This window comes from Petaurus breviceps, unplaced genomic scaffold, assembly GCF_028583685.1.
Source record: "Petaurus breviceps papuanus isolate PSGF00001 unplaced genomic scaffold, PetGlider_PUasm1.0 90594, whole genome shotgun sequence".
NCBI classification, from domain to species: Eukaryota; Metazoa; Chordata; class Mammalia; order Diprotodontia; family Petauridae; genus Petaurus; species Petaurus breviceps.
The window spans coordinates 762293-784135 of record NW_027187281.1 but is presented as its reverse complement, the minus strand read 5'-3'; the positions used below and the strand labels follow the sequence as shown (position 1 = coordinate 784135).

The following is a 21843-nucleotide window of genomic DNA, read 5'->3' as shown; positions in this document are numbered from 1 at the left end:
CTTACAAGTGAACTTTTGGAATAGAACCTCTCAAAGCTGGGGAGTGCCTGTAGTTCAAAATAGTTTCCCAGGTAACAGAAGAAAGATGAGGATACTTTTTGCACTCCCCCTACATCTCATTTAGTTTTTGTTTTTTCATTGTGTAATTTGGAGGCTCTAGGGAGGGTAGAATAATGCTGTTTATGCTTATTTTGAATGTTTGTTAAAGGTTACCTCTGAATTTCATAAAGAGTGAATGACTATTAATTAAAGATTTTAAGAAATCTTATCACTCATTTTGGAATGAGGCTATGGAAAATTACTTTTACACTCAGGAATTTTATTTAAAAAAAAAAACCACCCAAGAACCTTTCTTCTTTTTATTTTGGCTATTTAAAAAAAATCTTCATTAGGCCATCAATTGTCATTTGAAGAAAAACAGTTTAAGTACAGAAAAGTGGTAGTTCACAAAAGAATATGACTTCTTAATGTTTGTATAATTCAGTAAGAGTTCCTTAAAGTGACTATTGTTATCCATATAAGAAAACTGTCACTTTGAAATGCTCGCTGCCCATATGTGCAGGGGTGGCTGAAGAGACCTTTTGTCATTGCTGCTTTTCAGACTGTAAACTCCTTTTAGGGAGAGACCGTGTATCAGATTTCTTTTAATATTCCCCAGAGTGTCAGCAGTGTTTTCAACACTTAAGAGGAGCCCAGTAAATTTTTGGTGTAGCTGCTGTTGGCAGACAGCATCACAGGTGATATATCTTTGGTTCCTAAGGTCATTTTGGCTTGTCTGCTGCTGCTCTCTCCTCATGTGTCACAGGTCTGCAGCATCACTGAAAGTCACAAAACTTGAGGGCATCAAAAAAGAACATTGGAATTAGGAGTGAGGAAGATCTGAGTTCACACCCTGCCTCAGACACTTAGCATCTCTGTGACCCTGGGCAAGTCCATCTCCTCCTCTGTAAAATGATAGGGTTCAACTCACCGACCTCTACAGTCCCTCCCAGCCTTACATCTGTGTTCTGTGATTGAACAGCCTGCTGTGATGATTGCTGCAGTTTATGTATCAACACGTGTGTGAATAGAAGAGGGAGGGGGTACTTTGGAAGAACTTGATGAGATACGCCAAGCTAAGTCACTACATGCCATAATATACTCAGTGTGAAAGTGGTCGCAGGTGGAGTTTGGCAGAAACTGTCAGGAAATAAGAGATTCTCTGTTTTGAAAAATGGGAAATGACAGTGATTAATTCATCATTTCTTATGAACATTTTGACTCATGCAAAACAGTTGCTGCAATGAGGAGGTTGAAGCATATCTTTTTTTTTTTTTAATTTTTTTAAGCAATCGGGGTTAAGTAACTTGCTCAAGGTTACACGGCCAGTTATTTCTGGGTGTGGTGCTGAGCGTCTAAGCCCGGGATTCGATCTCCAGGTCGTCCCAACACTGGAGCCAGTGCTCTTACTCGCTGAGCCACCTGGCCGTCCCTAAGCAATTGGGGTTAAGTAACTTGCTCAAGGTTACACGGCCAGGTGTTTCTGGGTGGGTGCTAAGTGTCCGAGCCCGGGATTCGATCTCCAGGTCTTCTCAACACTGAAGCCGGTGCTCTTACTTGCTGTGCTACCTGGCCGCCCCTGAAGCATATCTTTTGAAACCTGAACCCATTTCAGCCAAGACATTTAATTTCCTTGCCAAGTGGAGAGGCATGATGTGTAACAGAGGCAATGCTGTATCATAGAACAAGCCTTTAGTTCAAATGTTGACTCTGCTAGGAGGCAATGTGGGACCAGAGGAGTGCTGGCCCTGGAGCCTGAAGACCTGATTTCAAATCATTCTCCCCATGTTCATTACTTGTGTGTGACCTCAAGGAAATAATTTAACTTCCCTGGGCCTTGGTTTCTTCAGCTATAAAATGAAAGGTGTAGATTTGATGACTTCTAATCTCCTTTCCACCTCTAAGCCTGTGATCTGATGCCTCATTTCCAAAGCTTTACAGGGAAGAATGACAGAAGGTTTTAAGTAGCAATGCCCTAACAGAACAGTAGAAAAACCGGATCATCCTATGACAGTATATAGGTGATGATGGGAGGAAAACAAAACAGATGGGAAGTGGAACAGGTTGGCCAGTGTGTTTGTATGGATCTCCTCACATAATTGCAACAGTAGAACCACATTTGGATGCTATCATCTCAGTATCTAGTGCATTATTTGAAGCAGTCATGCTTTAGAGGGTAAAGTTGGGACTAATGGCTAGGCCTGGCTAAGTACTTAAAGAAGAAATATATCTTACAGGTAACACAATTTAAAAGGCACTTACATCAATTCTCAGTATCTCTAAAAGAGGAAGAAATTCTAAAGAGAAAAGAAGATATTAGATTAAAAAGATAAGTGATCAAGAAAACCTCAACTATTAATCAAGATACTGACTTTCTCATGTCTTTAAAATTCTGGGATGATCTATACATTGAGGCCATCTTGGAGAACATGACAAGAGAATAAACAGGCTTTTGCAAATGATTTTCTATAGTAGACCAAATATTTAGAATCATGTAGTCAAAGATAGAAAATGTAAGAATCTACTGTTTGCTGTTAGTTAATTTTTTTTAAGTATTTGAATAAATTAAAGTTTTGAAGAGTTTAGATAAGGTTTCTCTCACATGTACATTAAAATTATGCAGAACAGTGAGTTTATAGTCATGTTCGCTGATCCACTGAGGATTGATGGGTGTTTCAGTGTCTTGAAAGATGTGCAAACAAGAAAAGGATTCTTTGTAGATGATGGTTTTACAAATGTTCCTTTTTATAGATGACAAGGTACTTATACAGGGTAGCAGAATAGTTCAAAATCTCCTTTGTGAAATCCAAAGTAAGGCAAAAGAAATTGTTTTAGCCATTCACACTAAGAAAACTAAGGTGGATGAAAGCTCGTGTTGCCCAGACTGTCTTACAGCTAGACTACAGCCTGCTGAATTAGCCCGTTGGCAAACTGTTTTGCGTGGATATAGAAAAGACAGTGATCTATGTCCATAATGGAATAGAGGAAAAGATTGAGATGAATTACCGGTGGGAAATTACTGTTATTGATCCTGTACTAAAAAAGCCTTTCTCTTCTACACAATTGTTCCCTGGTTGATACAATGTGTCTACAAATTATAGAACACTATAATCTCAAAAGAATTCAATTTATAACTAACCTAGTGAGCAGTGGAACTATACGTGGTAGGACAAATAGACTATATCATTTTTGCATTTATAAAAAATAATTTTCAGGACATAAGAGATGGGACTGGAAAAGGAGGCCGGCTTGTCATATAATGAGAATTATAGAAAATCTTAAGTGCTGTTATATCAGTACTTTTGACATATTACAAAATTAAGAGGAAGGGTGTCCAGTACATTTGGTAAACCCATAGTGGAAGATTTATGGGAAAAAATATGGACAGGAATCACACATAGGATGAGTTATAAAAGGATTATGATTGGCACTGGTGAACAGATCACCTCTACTGAGAAAAATCACAGTTCATCAGAATATCATCGTGATCAGTGTTTGTTACAGCATCATTTTCTACATTGGTCTGATGGCTATTTTCCAGGATTGTAACAGTAATCTTACCCAGTCGTTTAATCTTAAATATGGTTCAAGTCTCAGCCATAAAGAAGGTTGTGTACACTGTTGCCATTGTGCATATTGGGTTTTCTTGGTCATATTGATATGAAACCTTATTCCTTTTAAGCTGACCCTGACACTACTTTTAAGGCAAAGTTTAGCCTAACTGCATAAGGGGGGCTAACCAGCAGGAGATGAAAATTGCTTATTGTCTGGATTATGGCATACTGTTAGATGGGAAAATTCTAGAGCTTGTCTGTCAGCAAGTCAGTAAACATTTACCAAATCCTTACTAGGTGCCAGCCACTCTACTGAGTGCCAGGGATACGAAGAAAAAGCAGAACATCATCCCTGAATCACATATATTGGACACACACTTCTAGTGGATTAAGAAGTTGGGCCCAGAATCGAACAGGAAGAAGAGAATGGACTGAGCTGCTTTGGGAAATTGTTATCTTAATAATGACAAATTCCCCTCAAAAACAAATACGTTTTAATACACATAACCTATGTTGGTTTGGTCACTAGTTAAGGAATATGAAGGTTCCTGAAGAATAAAAAATGAGCTTTACTCAGAGGACAGTGAAGAAAGGTGGTGATTATGAGGAGAATGCATTGTGTGACAAAGAAGGAACTTGAAGAAGGACCAAAGTGAAAGATTATCAAGAAATATAACCAAATAAAGAAGATAGACTGCTCATGTTGTGAGAGCAAGGGAGAACAGGGAAAAGGCCGAGATGCTACATGGGCACCTTTATGAGGTCAGGAGAAGGTGGGGGGCTAGCACTGTGGGTGGACAGCTCAGTGGCAGAGTTGTGGGAGGACATGAATAGGAGCCACATAAGTTGGACAGGAATGGGTGGGTTAAGTTCTGTATTCAAAGGAATATTCACATTGATGAGATCAACCATTATCTTGTTTACAGGCAGTAAAGGGAAGAGAGATGGAGATAATTCTAAAAGCAGAAGGTCACAACTCTAAAAATGACTTTGAGCAATTTCTGCCCCCCACGTGATTATCCTGCCTTGCTAATGATGTTTAGTTTTGCTCTAGTATTTTATATGAAATACTGACATTAAGAACAAGACTCTGAAACAAGATTCCATGGTCTTATCTAATTGTTTCCAACTAATTCCAGAGCCATATTTTAGTCCTGAGGCGTTTGCCAAATAACTGTAAGATCCAGATGCTTTAGTATTAATGATTATACATTCTGTTGAGTTAGCCTTTTACTTAAAAAAAAAATAACATTTTATTAGTTCTACAGAAAAGACGCATAACATTAAGTATCCTCTTAAAGCAAATACCTTTTCAAGGACATAGTCTGTAGATCACTTCAGTTCTCTAAAATAATCACCCTAGTTACAGTGGATTTCATTATAAATGTTATTTTGGAAGAAAAATAACCAGAACTACTTAGCTAAGAAAAAAACCTGTGCATATAAAACTGTGGCTATTCCATTCTGTTAAAGCTACCCCATGCAAGGATTCTAAATTGTAAAATAATCCTTGCATAATGGATTGGTTCTTTTTTTTTTCTTACAGCCTTAATTTCATTTTCTTTCAGAGGATTACATCCGTTATGCTCATGGCCTAATATCCGAATATATACCCAAGGAATTAAGTGAAGACTTGGCTAAATACTTAAAGTAAGTATGATTCATATTTAGTTATGCTAAGGAAGTGTACTGCTTCTTGTTACCTGAGAAAAAAATTTCCTTGATAGCCAAAAGAAATTACTTATCGAATGATAAACTTTTCATAATAAGGTTTCTACTTATTTTGGGTGGCATGGAGACTGTTTTTATGGTTTTTGTTAGTTTGACATTCCATACATAAAAACTAATTCATAACAAAGGATGAAATGAAGAGTTAATATGATTTAGGAAGACAAATTTATTACATTTATTTTGACCCCCCCAAATTATTTCAGAGTTACCCTGTAGATTTGCATTGTGATAATTCAGAAAGGTTAAAAAGAAAACCCCTAGCCGTGGACTGCTTTTTCAAAAAGTATCAGATTTCAAGGTTCCATTAAATTTCTTTGTGAAATCAAAACCATCCTGTTGTAGGACCAAAAAAATGCTAGATTTGGAAGCAGGGGATTGATGTTCAGAACCCAGCTACCCCTGGGCTAGCTAGCGGGCAAGTCACTCTTTAGCTCTTTCAGCTTCAATTCCCTCATCTGTAAAAATGGTGGTTATAATACTTGTACTTCCTTCTTTACAGGGTTGTGAGAATAGTAAAACTTAAAGCTCTTCATTTATATGTGAACTGTTACTGCTATTATTTGTTTGTATAAGTATGCTGAGCAGCTAGGTGGTACATTGGATAGAGTGTTGGGCCTAGTCAGGAAGACTCATATTCCTGAGTTCAAATCTGGCCTCTGACATTTACGAGCTGTGTGACCCTGGGAAAGTCACTTAATCCTGTTTGCCCTCAGTTTCCTCATCTGTAAAATGAGCTGGAGAAGAAATGGCAAACCACTGTTATATTTTGCAAAACACTTATATTTGCCAAGAAAACCCCAAATGGAGTCATGAATAGTTGAACATGACGAAAAACAACTGAACAACAATATACACACTATTGTATACTATTACATGACTTCTTGAAAGGAGAGAGTATTTAATTTGTATCCCCAGGGCTTAGTGGGATATAGTGGGTGCTTGGTTCTGTGCTGTCTGTGATATAAGAAAGATGTATACCCATCACCACACACAGAGGGAATATAATCTGAATTGTAGCCCAGTGACTTTGTAGCTAGAGGACGTGCTTTATAATGGCTTTTCACTGACAGATACACTGGTTATGTATGTGTTGAGGGATACAGAAGAGTAAAATGATGAGCAACAGTTATTTCCTTTGTCCCAGAAATGAAGGTATAGACATTGCCTCCAGTTAATCAATGAACGAAGCAGATTCTAGGGATATATACAATATTCCTGGTAGGTGTGAGGGATACAGAAATGATACAACACATGAAACAATGCCTACTGGAAAGGAACTTATGCTGTAATTGGGAAGCTGTGTGTGTATATGTGTGTGTTTTTTTGTACAGAATAAATACAGAGTAGTTAAATATAAGGAAGTTTGAGGAAGTCACTAGCAATTGGGTGAACAGGAAAGGCCTCATGTAGATAGGCTGCAAACACTTTGAGGGTAAGTACCGTAATCTTATAGCAATATATATAGTATCGGCCTCTAATAAAAGCTGCTGATAGACTAGTGAACTTCTACGAGTCTCAAAGAGCAGACACCATGATCTGTCATATGACCTTGCTATTGAATCTGAGACCAGGAGCTCTTCTTCTCAAAGCTAGCTGTTAGTTTCTGTTCACTGAGTTACATCCTGAGTCTTTTGCCAGCTTGGACGACCAGGATGGCAATCATATAAGAGGTTAAGTAGACTCCCATTACATGGGACAGCCACATATGAGGTCTATGACACATACACCAACTAATGTTTCTTGAGTTTCCTCCTCCAGATACTCTAACCTTAGTCAGTTCCAGAAAGTGTCAATCTATGTGAAATTTGCACATTTGCCAGGGACCTTGCCTATTCATTTCTTACTGAACTGTGTAATTCTATTTCTCAATGGAAAACTTGTACTAATTAGAAACTTGATTTCTATCTTTCTCTTTTGATCCTTTCCTCTCCCAATTTTTATTTCCTTTTTTTTCTTCTTTTTTGAAAAAACAAACAGAAGTGAAATAAACAAGTTTCTCTCTAGAGTCAAAACCAAAAAAATGAAACAACTACTATTTTTGTTCATGATTACAAATGACTTATTGTTAACTAGACAGTAAGTTTTTTGGAATCTACTATACAACCTACATTAAATCTTCAATGATCTGTGGAGCTTAAATTTCAAAGGAGTGTGTGTGTATTAAAATGTGGAAAATCTACCTAGGTTAGAATATAAGTATAGATTAAAAGATCTGGCTTGTATTAGGATAATTTTAAGTTTTTTATTTTGTTTTATTTTTTAAATATGAGTATATTAATAAAATATCCAAAATATTGTTTTGGAGATGGTTAGCCTATCTAAATTATTTTTTCCTCTAACTCTAGAAAGATATGTAAATAGAACAATTGTCATTCCATTATCATTTGGTGTTGCAAATGTGTTCCCTTTTTTTAGATCCTTATTCCCAGGATCTGGATTCAGATCTTGGTTCTATTATATACTACTAAAGTGACCTTGGAAAAGTGAACCTTGGTTTTGTCATTTGTAAAATGGGGCTTATAATATTTTTACTGTGTACTTCACTTGGATTTATGAGATATGTGTTAAGTGCTCCATAAACTATAAAGCTTTGTAGGAATGTGAGCTATCATATAATTATTCACTTAACTCAGAATAATCAAAAGTACAAGTATCAAGGACAGTTGAAAGACAAGTCGTGGGTATAAGTAGCCTGCTGCATTTTGCCAGTGATGACTCAGGAAGTACTGTGAGCCATTATCCATAATATGTATGACTAGAAAAGGAAATGCTTGTGCCATGTAGTGAGAATGGGAGATAATAGTTGGGCTGCCTGAGTACTCATAGGAAAAAAGTTAGAGGTAAATCTCCAGCATGTTAACTGGGTTGTCCACGAAGGACTGCCTATACAATAGGAAGGCATGGACCAGAATTGTCCAGGATGAGAAGGCTTGGGGGACTTGTGCTCTCTGCTTATGGAGGGAGCACCTACAGCTCCATCAAAATTTAAAAGTATTTAGTGTAGTTGGTACCAATACAATAATGGAAATAGCATGAGATGATAAAAAATCTACCAGACTTGGAATAGAAGTATCTGCCACTTTCTCCCTATGTGATTTTAGGTACCAGTCTCTTCATTTTTCTGGGCTTCAGTTTCTTCATTTGTTAAGTGTGGGTATTGGACTAGATGATCTTACAAGGTCTCTTCTGGCCCTAAATCTGTGATCCTAATAATAGGTTGCATTTTTGTAGGAACTTAGAACTTATAGATTTATCCCTATAAAGAGCTCTCTTTCCTTGGTTGATTGCCTATTAAGGTCAGCAGAGATTTCAAGGTGAATCATGAAAATGCAAGCTAAGCCTTGTGTTTGCCTGGTGCCTCCACTTGATTGTGGGTAAAAAGCCATGACAAAGATCTCTTGTTTTCTTAGGCTTCCAGAACTTTCCGCTTCATTGCCTGAGCCTCTGTTAAAGGTAAGAAGCTGTGACTAATGTATCTTTGGGGGGCTTGGAAAAATATTAAGCTTTTATCACATGAGATTAAACATTGCTTATGTACAATTTTATGCATGCTGTACCCACCGCACACGGTGCAAGTCTGTATGGGATATGGATTACATTCTGCCTACTGGTTATAAGAATTTTGAAAATGTCTATCGTTTTGGTAAAGGGGAAGCATTTAAACTGCTCCCAAGGTGGTATATAAAATGTCACTAGAGCTAATGTAGCAGGATAACTTTATAAGACTAACCCAGAGGTGAAATTAAGGGGAAGAAAAAAGAGCGCTTTGCAAGCTTGCTTAAATGTTCCGCATTATCGTTACAAGAAATAATCCATATAAGTTGAAACTCATTTGATTTACATCTCATTGACATCAGAACATGGGTAACCAGAGTATGGCTTTTCCAACACAAAGAACCATTTGTGTCGGAATAATAACCACATTTTTCTTTATTTTAAACGATCAGGGAAATTTGTGTAGAGTTTTCATCTGTTATTAGGAAAAGTTTTCCTAGTCCAAACAGTCTACAAACCGCCACCCACAGCTGCTCCACAGCGTGGGCTATGGCTTGTATCTGCCTCCCAGATCTGTAGGCTCAGAGAATCTAGCCGTAAACAACACCTGATCTTTAAACATGGCCACACACAGGCAACACAAGGGTCTCGGAGAAGTACGCAACTCAAACACAGGGAGATAAACACTCCAATAAGCTTGTCGTCGGTACCATTTTCTTGGAACTTGGCTGTAGCCCCTCCAATAATGGATCCCTTGAGAAGGTATAAAGGATGTGTCATGGGTTTCAAATAGCATTTTTTTTACTCTTCCAAACACAACCATATACTGCCTAAGGTGGAAGTAGCCAATGCTTTCTTGACTCCAACTTTTGGGATTCAGAGGCACTGCAAAGAAGTAGCTAATTTGACATTTAATAAAAAGTCTGATTAACATGTTTGACCAGTGACAGTACTAATCCACTATGTAAACCCATAAGGGTTATGAATGGTCCCTGCCCTCAAGCATCATCATAGTTTTCATTAGTAACTCATTATAGAGCCTACTTGAATTTATCAAAACCTATTTATCAAAAAATGCATTTTTCCCTTGTAAAAAATTAAGTAATGAGCATTTTAAAATGATCTGTCCCTCTCATTACCCCTTTAAGCAAATTAAAACAAAAAATCCCTCAATACATATCTACATAATCTGGCAAAACAAATAAGCCATGTCTATAAATGTATGTCTCTTTCTTAATTTTTAATTCATGAACAACATGTTTCACTGTCATCCTTTTGGACTCATGGTTCATCATTGCTTTTTCAGAGTTCTGAAGTCTTTCAGAGTTGTTTTTGTCTATAATATTGTTTTCATTATTTTCATCAGTTTATAAAGGTCTTCCCCCTTTCCTCTAAAGTCTATTTCATAATTTCTTATGGCATAATAAATTCCATTTTATTCATGTGCCACAATTTGTTTAATCATTCCCTAATAGAAGTATATATTGCTAGTTTTCCATTTTTGGTCACCACAAAAAGAGCTGCTATAAATAATTTTGTATATATAGATCCTTTTCCTCTTTCTTTGATTTCTTTTGGGGTATAGGGTCAAAATGTATTCACAGTTCGATAACTTTCTGAACATAGTTCTGAATTGCTTTCCAGAACAGCTGAATCACTTCACAGCTCCACCAATCATTCCCTAATGTACCTGTTTTCCCATAGCCCCTCCATCATTTTACTCTTTTGTCATCTTTGCCAGTCTGATAAGTATGAGGGGGAACCTCAAAGTGTTTTAATTTGCATTAATCTAATTATTAGTGATTTAGAAAATGTTTTCACATGATTGTTGATAGTTTGGATTTCTTCCTTTGGACATTGCTTATTTATATCCTTTGACTATCTTTAGGGAATGGCTCTCAGTCTTATAATTTTGAATCATTTCCTTATGTGTCTGGGAAATGAGACCCTTTTTCACTTTTTGGGTATTGAGTTCCACAAAATCACTATTTTCTGTGGAAGAATTACTTTTCTTTTGTTCTAAATTTATCATTTTCAAATTACCACTTCAGGTTCTCATTTCCAGAATTTATCTCTGTATCATAATTTTACCTTTTGAAACTTCCATTTTATGTCCTCTGAGATTCCATCTTCCCAGACTTAAGATTGCTAAATGTTTTTTTTTTTAATTTGTTTGTCTTTGTCAGTTCTTCATGTTGGTCAATTTAACTGCCCTTCGGGTAGCTAATTCTCTAATTCTTCCAGTTCCACCATTTCTTTCTTATGGTTTGGCAACCAGAGCTGAAAAGGTGTGGGGCACACTCTTGTTTCATTCAAAGATAGAGAAATGTTTTCTTCTTATCTCTAATACTACATGTAATGATACTCTCCATACCATGTCAACCTTTTGGTCCACTGCACATTGGGTTGAGCTGTCTCAAGGATAAATACACTATAATAACTTTTAATAATAACCCTCATGTTTATGATTAAACCTATATTTTTTTCAGTATAGGAGCTTAGGACCATATGCAGATCTTTTGGAAGTCATTTATAAAAGTGTTAAGTAAATGTGATTTTAGCATAAGTCCTAATGGACCCGACAGTTTATAGTGCTTCATTCAGAGAAGTGCCCATTTAACCTTGCCCCTTATTTCTTCTTTCTGAGCACCTGTCCATTTCTCTGATCATAACTTTCTTTCCCTTTCTTTCTCCTTTTTCCTCATTCCTCCTAAACTTAGTCTTCATCCTTAACACAACTTCTATTCATCTTCTCCCTGCTTTTCCAGTGCATCATACCTATTATGACTTCATCCTACTTCACTTTGAAATCTTGATGCTATAGTTAGCCATGTGCCCTGTCCTCTACCCATAAGTCCCTTTCTTCCTTGTCTTAATCACTACTAATCCCATGTCAGACCCTAACTTTGTATTGTACTCTCACTCACTCTGTATTCCAGTCAAAATTACCTGTTTGTTCTAAGAGCATGGCATTTCATCTCCCATCTTTCCATAGGCTGTCCATCAGCCTAGTGCCTGGAATACACTCCCTCTTCATCTCCACCTCTTATAATAGAATCTTCCTTCAGGGTTTAGCTGAAATATCACTTCCTATTTGAAGGCTTTTCTGATCCTCCTACTTTGTGCTCTTTCCTTCCACAAATTATCTTGTAATAACTTTTCTGTTTATATATAATATTCTCTAGTAGAATGTAAACCCCTGGAAGGCAAGAACTGCTGATCATTTTTTTCTCTTTAATCTCCAGCACTTAGCACAATGTCTTGCTTATAGTAGGTCCTTAATAAATGTTTGTTAAGTCAGTATTTTGTCCACCATCATAAAAAAAAAACACATTTCCTATTCCCATGGTGACTGTGTTTTTTACAGCTAAAAATCTAAATATATATAGCAGTTGTGGTTAGTTTAACATATGCACAAATTACGTTAACTGCTGCACCAAGAGGAATTGGAAGCCAGAACTATCCAAGGAAATCACAATGTTTATTTTTCTTTATTACAAATAATTATAGCAGTATTTATATGGTGTTGATCTTCAAACCCATCTAAACAAATCAGTCATCATCTTATGAAAAATTTCATATGCAAAGCAAATAGTTTTCATTTTGTAACCTCTCCATTCAACTTTGCTATGGGATAATAAACCCATTAAAAAGAAATCATAGTATAAGCAATTGTGATATCACCTAGATTTAAAATGTTTTAGCACCTCAACAAGAAAATTGCTATAAACATCCTCACAGCCTGAGATTTTTTAATCCAAATCTGAAGATGTAGGTTTTAGCTTTACTGGTAAACTACCAGATGGTAGTTTTTTGAATTTTTTTTCCCCCTCAGAGAAAACCTCTTTTCAGCATTAGTTTTTTTGACCTCAAAGCTATCGGTAAATTTCAATTTTAAAATGTGCCCTCCAAAAGATCTTTGGACTTGGAGAGGTATGCATATGTCTCCATCTTTTTATAGACTGTCATTGATGTGTTTTCTGACATTTGTTTACCTTTGCACACCAAGAAACAAAATATATTATTAATATAATTAAAATCCCAATAATCGATATATTATATAATATTAACAGTATATTCATATTTTACTGGGAGAAATATTAAAAGAGGAAGCATTGTTTTTAATCACTTCTGAGTTCTACATTGAGATAACTGCTTCTTTCCATGAATTACAAAACTTGTCATAAGCAATATCTCTCAAAAAAATGTTTTATACAAAAATCCAAGAGTCGGAGATAAGCCATGATCTGAGAGCAAATTGGAGACAATTCTAGAGTCAGTCTCCTAGTTTCTAGAAGAACATGAAGGGCATGCAGAGGTCTCTTCACCATGTATCTCCATGGAGTTTATTACTTTTGTTTTAGAATCCAGTTTCTAGGAACCTCTACTTCTTGCAACCTCTGTTTCCTAAGGGATGCATCTTCTGTGTTTAGAGCGCTGCCTCTATCATGGAATGTGAGCCCACACTCTGGCTCCTGAGCCAGAGACATCCATTTTCACTTGGGCACAAGGTCAGTGTTAAAAGTGCTAATATTAACCTGCATAAATACTTGACTGTTGCCAGTGTGGTTTGATGGGAAAATCACAGCACTGATTGTTGAGGAAGGCAATTGGGATTGTAATTCCAACTCTACCATGAAGGTAGCAATTACCTAACCTGTCCACACCTTGATTTCCCTATTTATAATATGAGGTTACTAATATCTATCCTAACCACCTCATAAGGTTGTTCTGATGTGGATAAAGTGGGGCACTTGACCACAGTGAATTTAAAACTATAATTATGACCAAACTTGGCTCTAAAGAAGAGGGGAAAAAATGCACACACTGTAACACCAGGCATCCTAGCATACCCAGGATGGCTGCCAGCACAGATTCTTTGATCTGCTTTACTAAAGGAAAGCAACTTTAAAGGGGTCAAAAATCTTTTAATTAAATACACACACATACATATATGTGTGTATGGGTATATATGTATATGTGCACATACAAACAGAAATTATAAGCGAACAAAAAATACAGACAGAGCAAATAACACAATTCAGCAGACCAACAGACAGGGCCTCTAGCTGTCTGACCATTACATACATACATAGTTAGTTACCAGAGAGAGAACCACCAACATCTGGGTTTGCAAAACTCGGGGTGGGGAGGGGGGGATCAGTCGCTACCCAGAGTCTCATCTGACCAAATCATACAACTCTTCCCATAAGTGAGCCCCAAAGCAAAACCTTACCTTGGAGTATATATATATATATACACACACACACCTTCTCCAGGGTCAGAGGATATCACAACCTTTGTGACCTATTGCCTAATTACAAAGTAACAAAAAGTGTGGGCCTTCCTGAAAAACAAGCCTCCTCTAATCAAGCTTCTCTTGTTGGGCTCCACTTGAGGCCTGTTAATGAGCAGGGAAAATCTTCAACTCCCATTAACATTACACACGCACACGCACATGCACACATCTTTACAAAGGTCAGAGAGAGGGAGGATCTATGGGTGTTTAACATTGCATAAGTTGTCAGACTCAGTCAAGTTGTTAGCTAGTTTTACATTGCTGGTTTTTGTCTCTTTTTCGTTAATTGTTACAAGGGACGGCTCTCTGTGGAGTAAGGGGAAGAATATATTTGGAAGTGAATGTGATATAAAAATAAAAGATAACTTTTTAAAAAGCAAGTTTAAAATTCAAGCTATATAAGATAATTTCAGGTATATTATTAATATCCATAAGGGGTAGCGAGGAGCAGATACATGATGCAGTGGATGGAGTGCTGGGCCTGGAGTCAGGAAGACTCCTCTTCCTGAGTTCAAATTTAGCATCAGACACTTACTAGTGGGGTGACACTGGGCAAGTCACTTTGCCGTTTGCCTAAATGAGCTGGAAAAGGAAATAGCAAACTACTCTAGTATCTCTACTAAGAAAACCTCAAATGAGGTCACAGAGTTGGACACAATTGAAAAGCAACACAACAACAGAGGGGTGCTGTTATCATGCACTGTCATAAAGATTGGGCATATGCCACACTCATGCCAACACAAGCATTATCTTTAGCCTGGTATTTACTTTTGTGACATACAGTGAATGCCATCCCATGATATTCCTGAGGTCAGCAGTCAATCTGAGAACTTTTGAGAGTTGGTATTGTATCATTAGAAGGCTATAGCCTAAGTCAGGAGTTGACACTTGTGTCATAGGTGTGGGTGGGCTACCTGAGGGAACAGCAAAGCAGGGAGCTCCAGGGACTGACAGCAGTTGATCATTCGCCATAGTGACTTTTGACACAGCTTCATCATTCTGACATTGCAGAAAAGGAAGGTGTCAGATGGGCCTGTAGAAGCACAGGAAGACTACACTAAGTTTAACAGTGTAGATCTGAAGACTAAAAAGGTACGTGTGACCAGCACCCTGTTGTTATCAGCAAATGCTAGTTTCCTAGTGAATGCTTACCTTCACATTGCTAAATCTCTGACCACAGAAAATCAAATCGTTTGTCTAGAAACTCTTTGTGGTACAGAGGAGGGGACCCTCCGTTTTCTAAGGTTGTACCAAGGAGTGTAAGCCCTGTGACAGGTGTTATTGAGCCAGAAAGACCATGAGTACAGGCCCAGGGACTGTCTCTATCTGTTGTCCCAGAATCAGCTCAACTACCTTCTGAGCCACTTACCAAGAGAAGCTTGGCCACCAGGAGATGTATGGATTTATTTATTTTCCATAGCAGCTCATTCAGCTCATGCATATTGAGACACAGAGGAGTTTTCAACTTGCGTTGGTAAAGGGAATACTCTCACCAATGACATCAGAGGCCCCTGAGCTATTGAAGTAAGTGTCAGGTATCAGCAAAATACAACCTATTCTTGAGGTTCAAAGAAGAGTATAGACAATACCACCTTAACTTTTCTTTTTTTTATTCATAAACTCATTGCTGTAGAACAGTGGTGTCAGATTAGAAAACCAGAAATTAACATTATTTATATTGTATTTTGGGGCAGCTAAGGTGGCACAGTGGATTGAACGCCAGCCCTGGAATCAGGAAGACAGCTTCCTGAGTTCAAATCTGGTCTCAGACACTTAGTAGCTGTGTGACCGTGGGCAAGTCACTTAATTCCTGTTTGTCCCATCTTCCTCATTGTTAAAGTAAGCTGGAGAAGGAAATTGCAAGCCATTGCAGTATGTCTGCCAAGAAATCCCCAACTGGTGTCACAAAGAGTCAGACACAACTGAAAAAAAATGACTGAACAACAAAATTGTATTTTTACACATTTCCCAATTACATTTTAATCTGATTCCTCTCCACTCCTCAAGTTTGATACCTCACTCTAGAAGAGAATGTCAGAGGTCATTTTGTCCATCCATTCCTTACTTCTAAGAATCATTACAGACAGTATATTTATTTTGAAAACCCTCAGCTCAGGGGCTTCTGCTCTTTTGAGCAAGCTTCAACTCCTTATGATTGTAAATGTTTTTATTCTTTTCCTGAGACTCCAGTTGTTTTCACTTTGTAAAAGCACATGACAATTAGTCACAGAGACTAACTGAGCATTAGTCTAAGTTTTATGATTAATTGAGATATTCTGAGTTTCTTTTTGGGGAAAAATTAGTGCCCTGTTCACTGGCATGGCAGGCCAACAAGGAGACAGAGGAAGATGGTATGCCAGTTAAATGTTTGAGGCAGATTGAAATGTGTTGTTTTTCACCATCGTTTTTGGTTGCTATTATTGTTTGTTTTGTTGCCTTTTTATAAAGGACAAAATAGAAAGGAAGCTTTAGAGATTATATGTTATATTTTATTACATAATCACTTTAAAATGCTTCAATGGGGATTTAAATTTTAACACTTTTCAGTCATATGAATTGTTTCTTTCTCTATGGTGCCTCACCATTCTTTTCCCTCTAGGTTGAAAGCAAAGCTTCGAAATAAACAATTGGCTGCTATTTGCTTTCTGTTGGTTCTGCCTGTAACACATAGCAAGAAAAAAAAATTAAAAACAGGGAGCAGGAAAATACAACAACTTACATTTCAGTATTGTTAGACATTAGCTTTTAAAAATACAGTTCACAAAGCCTTTCTGTGACAGCTCCCCACCCCCTGCCAAAAAATTTAGGGGAACCCTCCTTCTAATCCTGTGATGCTCAGCAAATACTGGTCATCTTTTAAATATTATCACCTCCTTTTTAGTTTCCCGTAGAGTTTAAGAATAAAATCAAACAGTAAATGAGTGTGAATTATTCATCATCTGTAAGATAAGGCTGTCATTCAGCCCGCTGACAGCACAGAATGTTGGATCCCTGGGAGAATGAACTGCAGCATGTGTCAGTTCTATTGTCCGCATCACTGCCCTTAATGTACCCTCAAGAATGATTCTCCCAAAGTAAGCCATTGGCTGCAATCTTCCCTTCTAACAGAAGGAGACGGTTTTGCCTTCTGGCTCTTTTTAGAATGTTCTGTGCTTCTTAAATCTGAGTTCTGAATAGAATTCAAAGCTAGTTTTTTGTTGAGTAATCACACCCTTATGAAGCCTGTAGCCATGAAGGCTATAATTCCCAATAATAGACCTTGAGATGTGTGTACCATGCTGTAGTTTTGCACATAGGCTTTTCAAAGGGTGACTGCCTTAGAGCTTTACTGACCCAATTTCTCCCTCTTGTTTTTTATTAACAGACAAATAGCAAAATGACAGCAGCTCAGAAGGCTCTGGCTAAAGTTGACAAGAGTGGAATGAGAAGTATTTCCACCTTTTTTGGCACAAAAGCTAAAGCAGGAAAATAAGGATATTAAAGCCTTTTTAAAATCTAGATGAACTTATTTCTGATGTTTTTATATATGTGTGTGTGTGTGTGTATACGTATATCTCCTGTCCCCATCCCTCCCTTTCCAATAAAATATATCAGAAGAGCTATTGGAGTGTTATTTTACTTTTGATTCAGCAGAATTGTGTTTGAGAGATTTCTATGTCCCAGAGTACCAAAAAAAAAAAAAAACAGGCATACATTTTGTAGGCTTTTTGTCAGAGGTTCATATTTAACAAACAAAAAAAAACAGCAAAAGTTTTCAAAAACTCACAGCCAGTGGTTGGATTTTATATCCCTGCCTATTTTGAAGGTTGGGCAAGGGAGGGGGGTAAGAATGGGTTGGTTGGCAAGAAGGAGAAAAGTAATTAGGTGAATAGAAGTAATGTACAGCCATACAATTTCTTCAATAAACACATGTACTACAAACATTTGAATGGATGAATTCTTTATAAAACTTTGGTGGGTTGCAAGTGTGACAGTAATTATCATGATATTCTTTAGAGAAATTAACCAAATCTCAAAGGTGTTAAATTAACTAGGCATTTATGGCCTCGCTGCCCCCTCCAAATGCCACGTGGGGAATCTGGGGTCAGTTAGGAGAGGATGCCCCCTTCCTGGCAAACCATTTTCCTCCATATGTTTTTAAAGCAGGTCAATTTGTGTTTGGTGAGAAGCAGAGCACAAAAAGCTTGGAAACAGATGGTTGCTAGGGCTAAAAACAGAGACCACTGGTGTGATGATGTGGGAAGTGAGAATAAGACTCAGAAGAAAAATATAAGTTATAAGGTAAAGAATACAGATGAGGGAAAAATCCAGGGGCCACCAAGTTAGGGAATTGGAGCCAGGACCAGGAGGTAAGCTGGGTCTCTGCAAGGAGCCGGGGATGGATCATTAAGGTTCAAATATTTTGGCTTCTGCCTTGCCTGCCATTCCTGTGTTCTGAGGGAGTTGAATATAATGAACACCTTCAGTCAGTACTTTAAAACTTTTTATACCCTCCCCTTCCTGTCTCCTGTTCCCTACAGTGTTGTATTTAACACCAAGACCAACATGACAGAATTTCAAATATTTGATGACAACTATCATTCTCCTCCCCTAACCTCAAGTCTTGTCCAGTTTGAAAATTCCCAGTTCCTTCATCTGGGCCTCATATAATATTACCTCCATGACTCTCATTCTGGTTTCCCTCCTCTATTTCCCCCACTTAGACTTATGCCCCTTAATGATTGTGCCTTCCCTCGGGATAATCTCCAGTTTTTAGAAACAGTGGATAGAGCATGGGACCTGGAGTCAAGAAGCCTTAAGTTCAGATCTTCCCTTGAACACCTGCTTAACTGTGTGGCCCTGACCAAGTCGCTTAACATCTGTTAAGCCTGCCTGTTTTCTTATCTATAAAATGGGAATCGTAATAGTGCCTACCTCTCTGTGGTGGTGTGAGGATAGAATCATATATTCGGAAAGTGCTGTGCCCAGAGCTGAGAAATAATGTGTCTTGGGGCAGCTAAGTGGCGCCATGAGTAAAGTGCCAGCCCCGGAGTCAGGAGGACCCGCATTCAGTTCCAGCCTTGGACACTTAGCACCCACACAAAAAAACTAGCTGTATAACCTTGGGCAAGTTACTTAACCCCAATTGCCCTCCAAAAGGCAAATAAAATAAAATAAAAAGAATGTGTCTTGGGGCAGCTAGGTGGTGCCGTGAGTAAAGCACCAGCCCCAGAGTCAGGAGGACACGCGTTCGGTTCCAGCCTCAGACACTTAGCACCCACACAGAAAAACTAGCCATGTAACCTTGGGTAAGTTACTTAACCTCAATTGCCCTCCAAAAGGTAAAAATAAATAATGTGTCTTGTTCATGGAACAGCAAGGAGGCTAGTGTCACTGGGTCAAAGAATATATGGCTTAGGAGTGTGTAAGGTATAAGAACACTGGAAAAGAGTGGTGGGTAGGTAGGTTATGAAGGGCTTTAAAGCCAAACAGAGGATTTTGTATTTGATCTTTGAGGTGATAGTACTACTCATTAAGCATTTATTAAGCACCAGCTATATGCCAGGCACTGGTCTAAGCTCTAAAGATAAAAGAATGAAAAAAAAAAAGATGGAATCATAGAAGTTTATTGAGTGGAGGGGTGGGGTACATGACATTGTTGAACCTGCGCTCTAGAAAAATCACTCTGGCAGCTAAATGAAGGATGGACTGGAGTGGGGAGAGACTGGAGGCAGGTAGAGCCACCAGCAGATTATTGCATTAGTTCGGGAGTGAGGTGATGAAGTCCTGCATTAGGGTGATAAGAATATCAGAAGAGAAGAGGGAGTGTATTTAAGAGATGTCACACAGATAAAATTGACAGGCCTTGGCAACAGATTGAATATGGGGTGAGGGGTGAGGGATAGAAGTTGAGGATGACACCCAAGTCGTGAGTCTGGGGGACTTGGGGGATGGTGCTCTTGACAGTAATAGGAAAGTTGGGGCAGAGGGAGAGTTTTGGGAGAAAGATGAGTTTATTTTTGACATTTTGAGTTTAAGATGTCCAATTCAAGATGTCTCAAAGACAATTGGAGCTGCTAGACTAGAGGTCAGCAGGGAGGTTAGGACTGCAAAAACAGGTCTGAGAATCATCAGCATAGATAATAATTAAATCCCAGGAGTTGTTGAGATCACCATATGATGAGAGCAAAAGCCAAGCATGAGCAACTTGCCAGAGGTCTGCTTCTGTGAATAGCTTCAGGGTTCTGATTACATAGTATAGTGAACTCTATTTGTTCAGCAGTAAATTAAGGCAAAACATTCACAAAAATCAAAGTACAGCATTCATAATGTTATGACATAACAACTTATCACTAAAATGTCATTTAGTAAGTCCTTAATTCAGTCATCCTTTATAATGGCAAGCACAGAAGTAGTTCACACCTTGTTTCAGCAATTGAATTAACACCTTGTTTCAATTCAAGTTTCTTTTGAATCTTATATCAAGTCTGTTAAACAGAATGTGTGTGGGGTGGCCAGGTGGCGAAGTGAGTAAAGTGCTGGCCCCCGGAGTTGGGAGGACTTGAGTTCAGCCTCAGACATTTAACACACACACACACACACACACACACACATGCACACACATACGACCTAGCCGTGTAACCTTGGGCAAGTTACTTAACCCCAGTTGCCCTCCAAGAGGCAAAAAAAAAAAAAAAGAAAGAATCAGAATGTGTGAACCCCACAACTTGTGAACCCTTGTTATGGGAATGGGAATCTGAAGATCTTCCCTGCCCCTTGGCCCCTTGATAGGTTTAGGTAACTCTGAGAACCTTCCCTGATTTGAGAATATACTTTGCCTCCTAATGGACTGAATGTGGTCATCTGGAGCCTGTGGTGAGAGGCTTGTTCTTCAGGAACTCCCACACGTTGTTCCTTTGTGATTGGGCAGTGGGTCAAGAGGGCTTTGATGGTCTCTGACCCAGGAGAAGGCTATATATACCCTGATGTGAGGTTTTGCTATGGGGCTTACTTTGAGAAGAGTTGTGTGATTTGGCCAGATGAGACTCTGGGCAGCTGTTGAGCCCCCTGGCTTTGAAAACCCAGATGTTGGTACTTGCCTCTCTGGTAACTAACTAGGTATGAATGTAATGGTCAGACAGCTGGAAGCCCTGTCTGGTGGTCTGTTTCTCTGTCTGTTTGTATCCTCTGAAGTTCAGGGTGCTAATTTTTTTCTGCTGAACTAGGTAAATGATATATGTTTGATTGATTAAAGTAAGATTGTTAACCTATTTTGAGTTGCTTTCCTTTGGAGAAGCACATATAAGAACCTGTGTTGGCAGCCACCCTGGGTATGCTAGGGTACTTGTTGCTACAACCCTAGAACTCATGAACTCCTGCAACGGGAAGGAGAGGAGCTAATGACCATATATAAGGAGAGGCCCAGGCTGGACAGAGCAGAACTGAGAAGAGGACTCTTGTGGTGGCAGTCAAGGAGAAAACTTGTGGTATCCCAGGCCTCTGTTTGTCTGCTCTGTCTGTGTTGCTGTTTGTTGGTGATACTTTGTACAAAAGCCCTGGGACCTTACTGGAAGCCCTGAAAGATGATTTTCTGGTTGTATGTTTACAGAGGTCCTGGAGGAGGGTTTTGGAGGTCCTGGGACTTTACTGATGATTTGTGCTGACCTCTTGGACCTTGTTTGTGGGTCTGTATTGATTTCTATGTTGATGATTTGTGTTGAGTTCTCAGACCTTGTTTGTGGATCT

At 38.4% G+C, this 21843-nt stretch overlaps 1 protein-coding gene across 6 annotated transcripts in view; it reads left to right on the top strand.

Annotated features, from left to right (window-relative positions):
• RNASEH2B (ribonuclease H2 subunit B) overlaps positions 1–21843 on the top strand; it is a 95380-nt gene that overhangs the window by 58448 nt on the left and 15089 nt on the right. For 2 of the 6 annotated variants that reach the window (XM_069063611.1, XM_069063607.1), the window contains 5 exons: positions 5162–5243; positions 8735–8777; positions 13253–13330; positions 15130–15210; positions 17483–17720. In XM_069063611.1, the coding sequence (XP_068919712.1) occupies positions 5162–5243; positions 8735–8777; positions 13253–13330; positions 15130–15210; positions 17483–17590 (392 nt within the window). In that variant the 3' untranslated portion in view covers positions 17591–17720. Of the gene's footprint in view, positions 1–5161; positions 5244–8734; positions 8778–13183; positions 13331–15129; positions 15211–17482; positions 17721–21843 lie in introns of those variants that run through there. The other 4 variants (XM_069063608.1, XM_069063609.1, XM_069063612.1 and 1 more) reach the window with 4 other exon arrangements.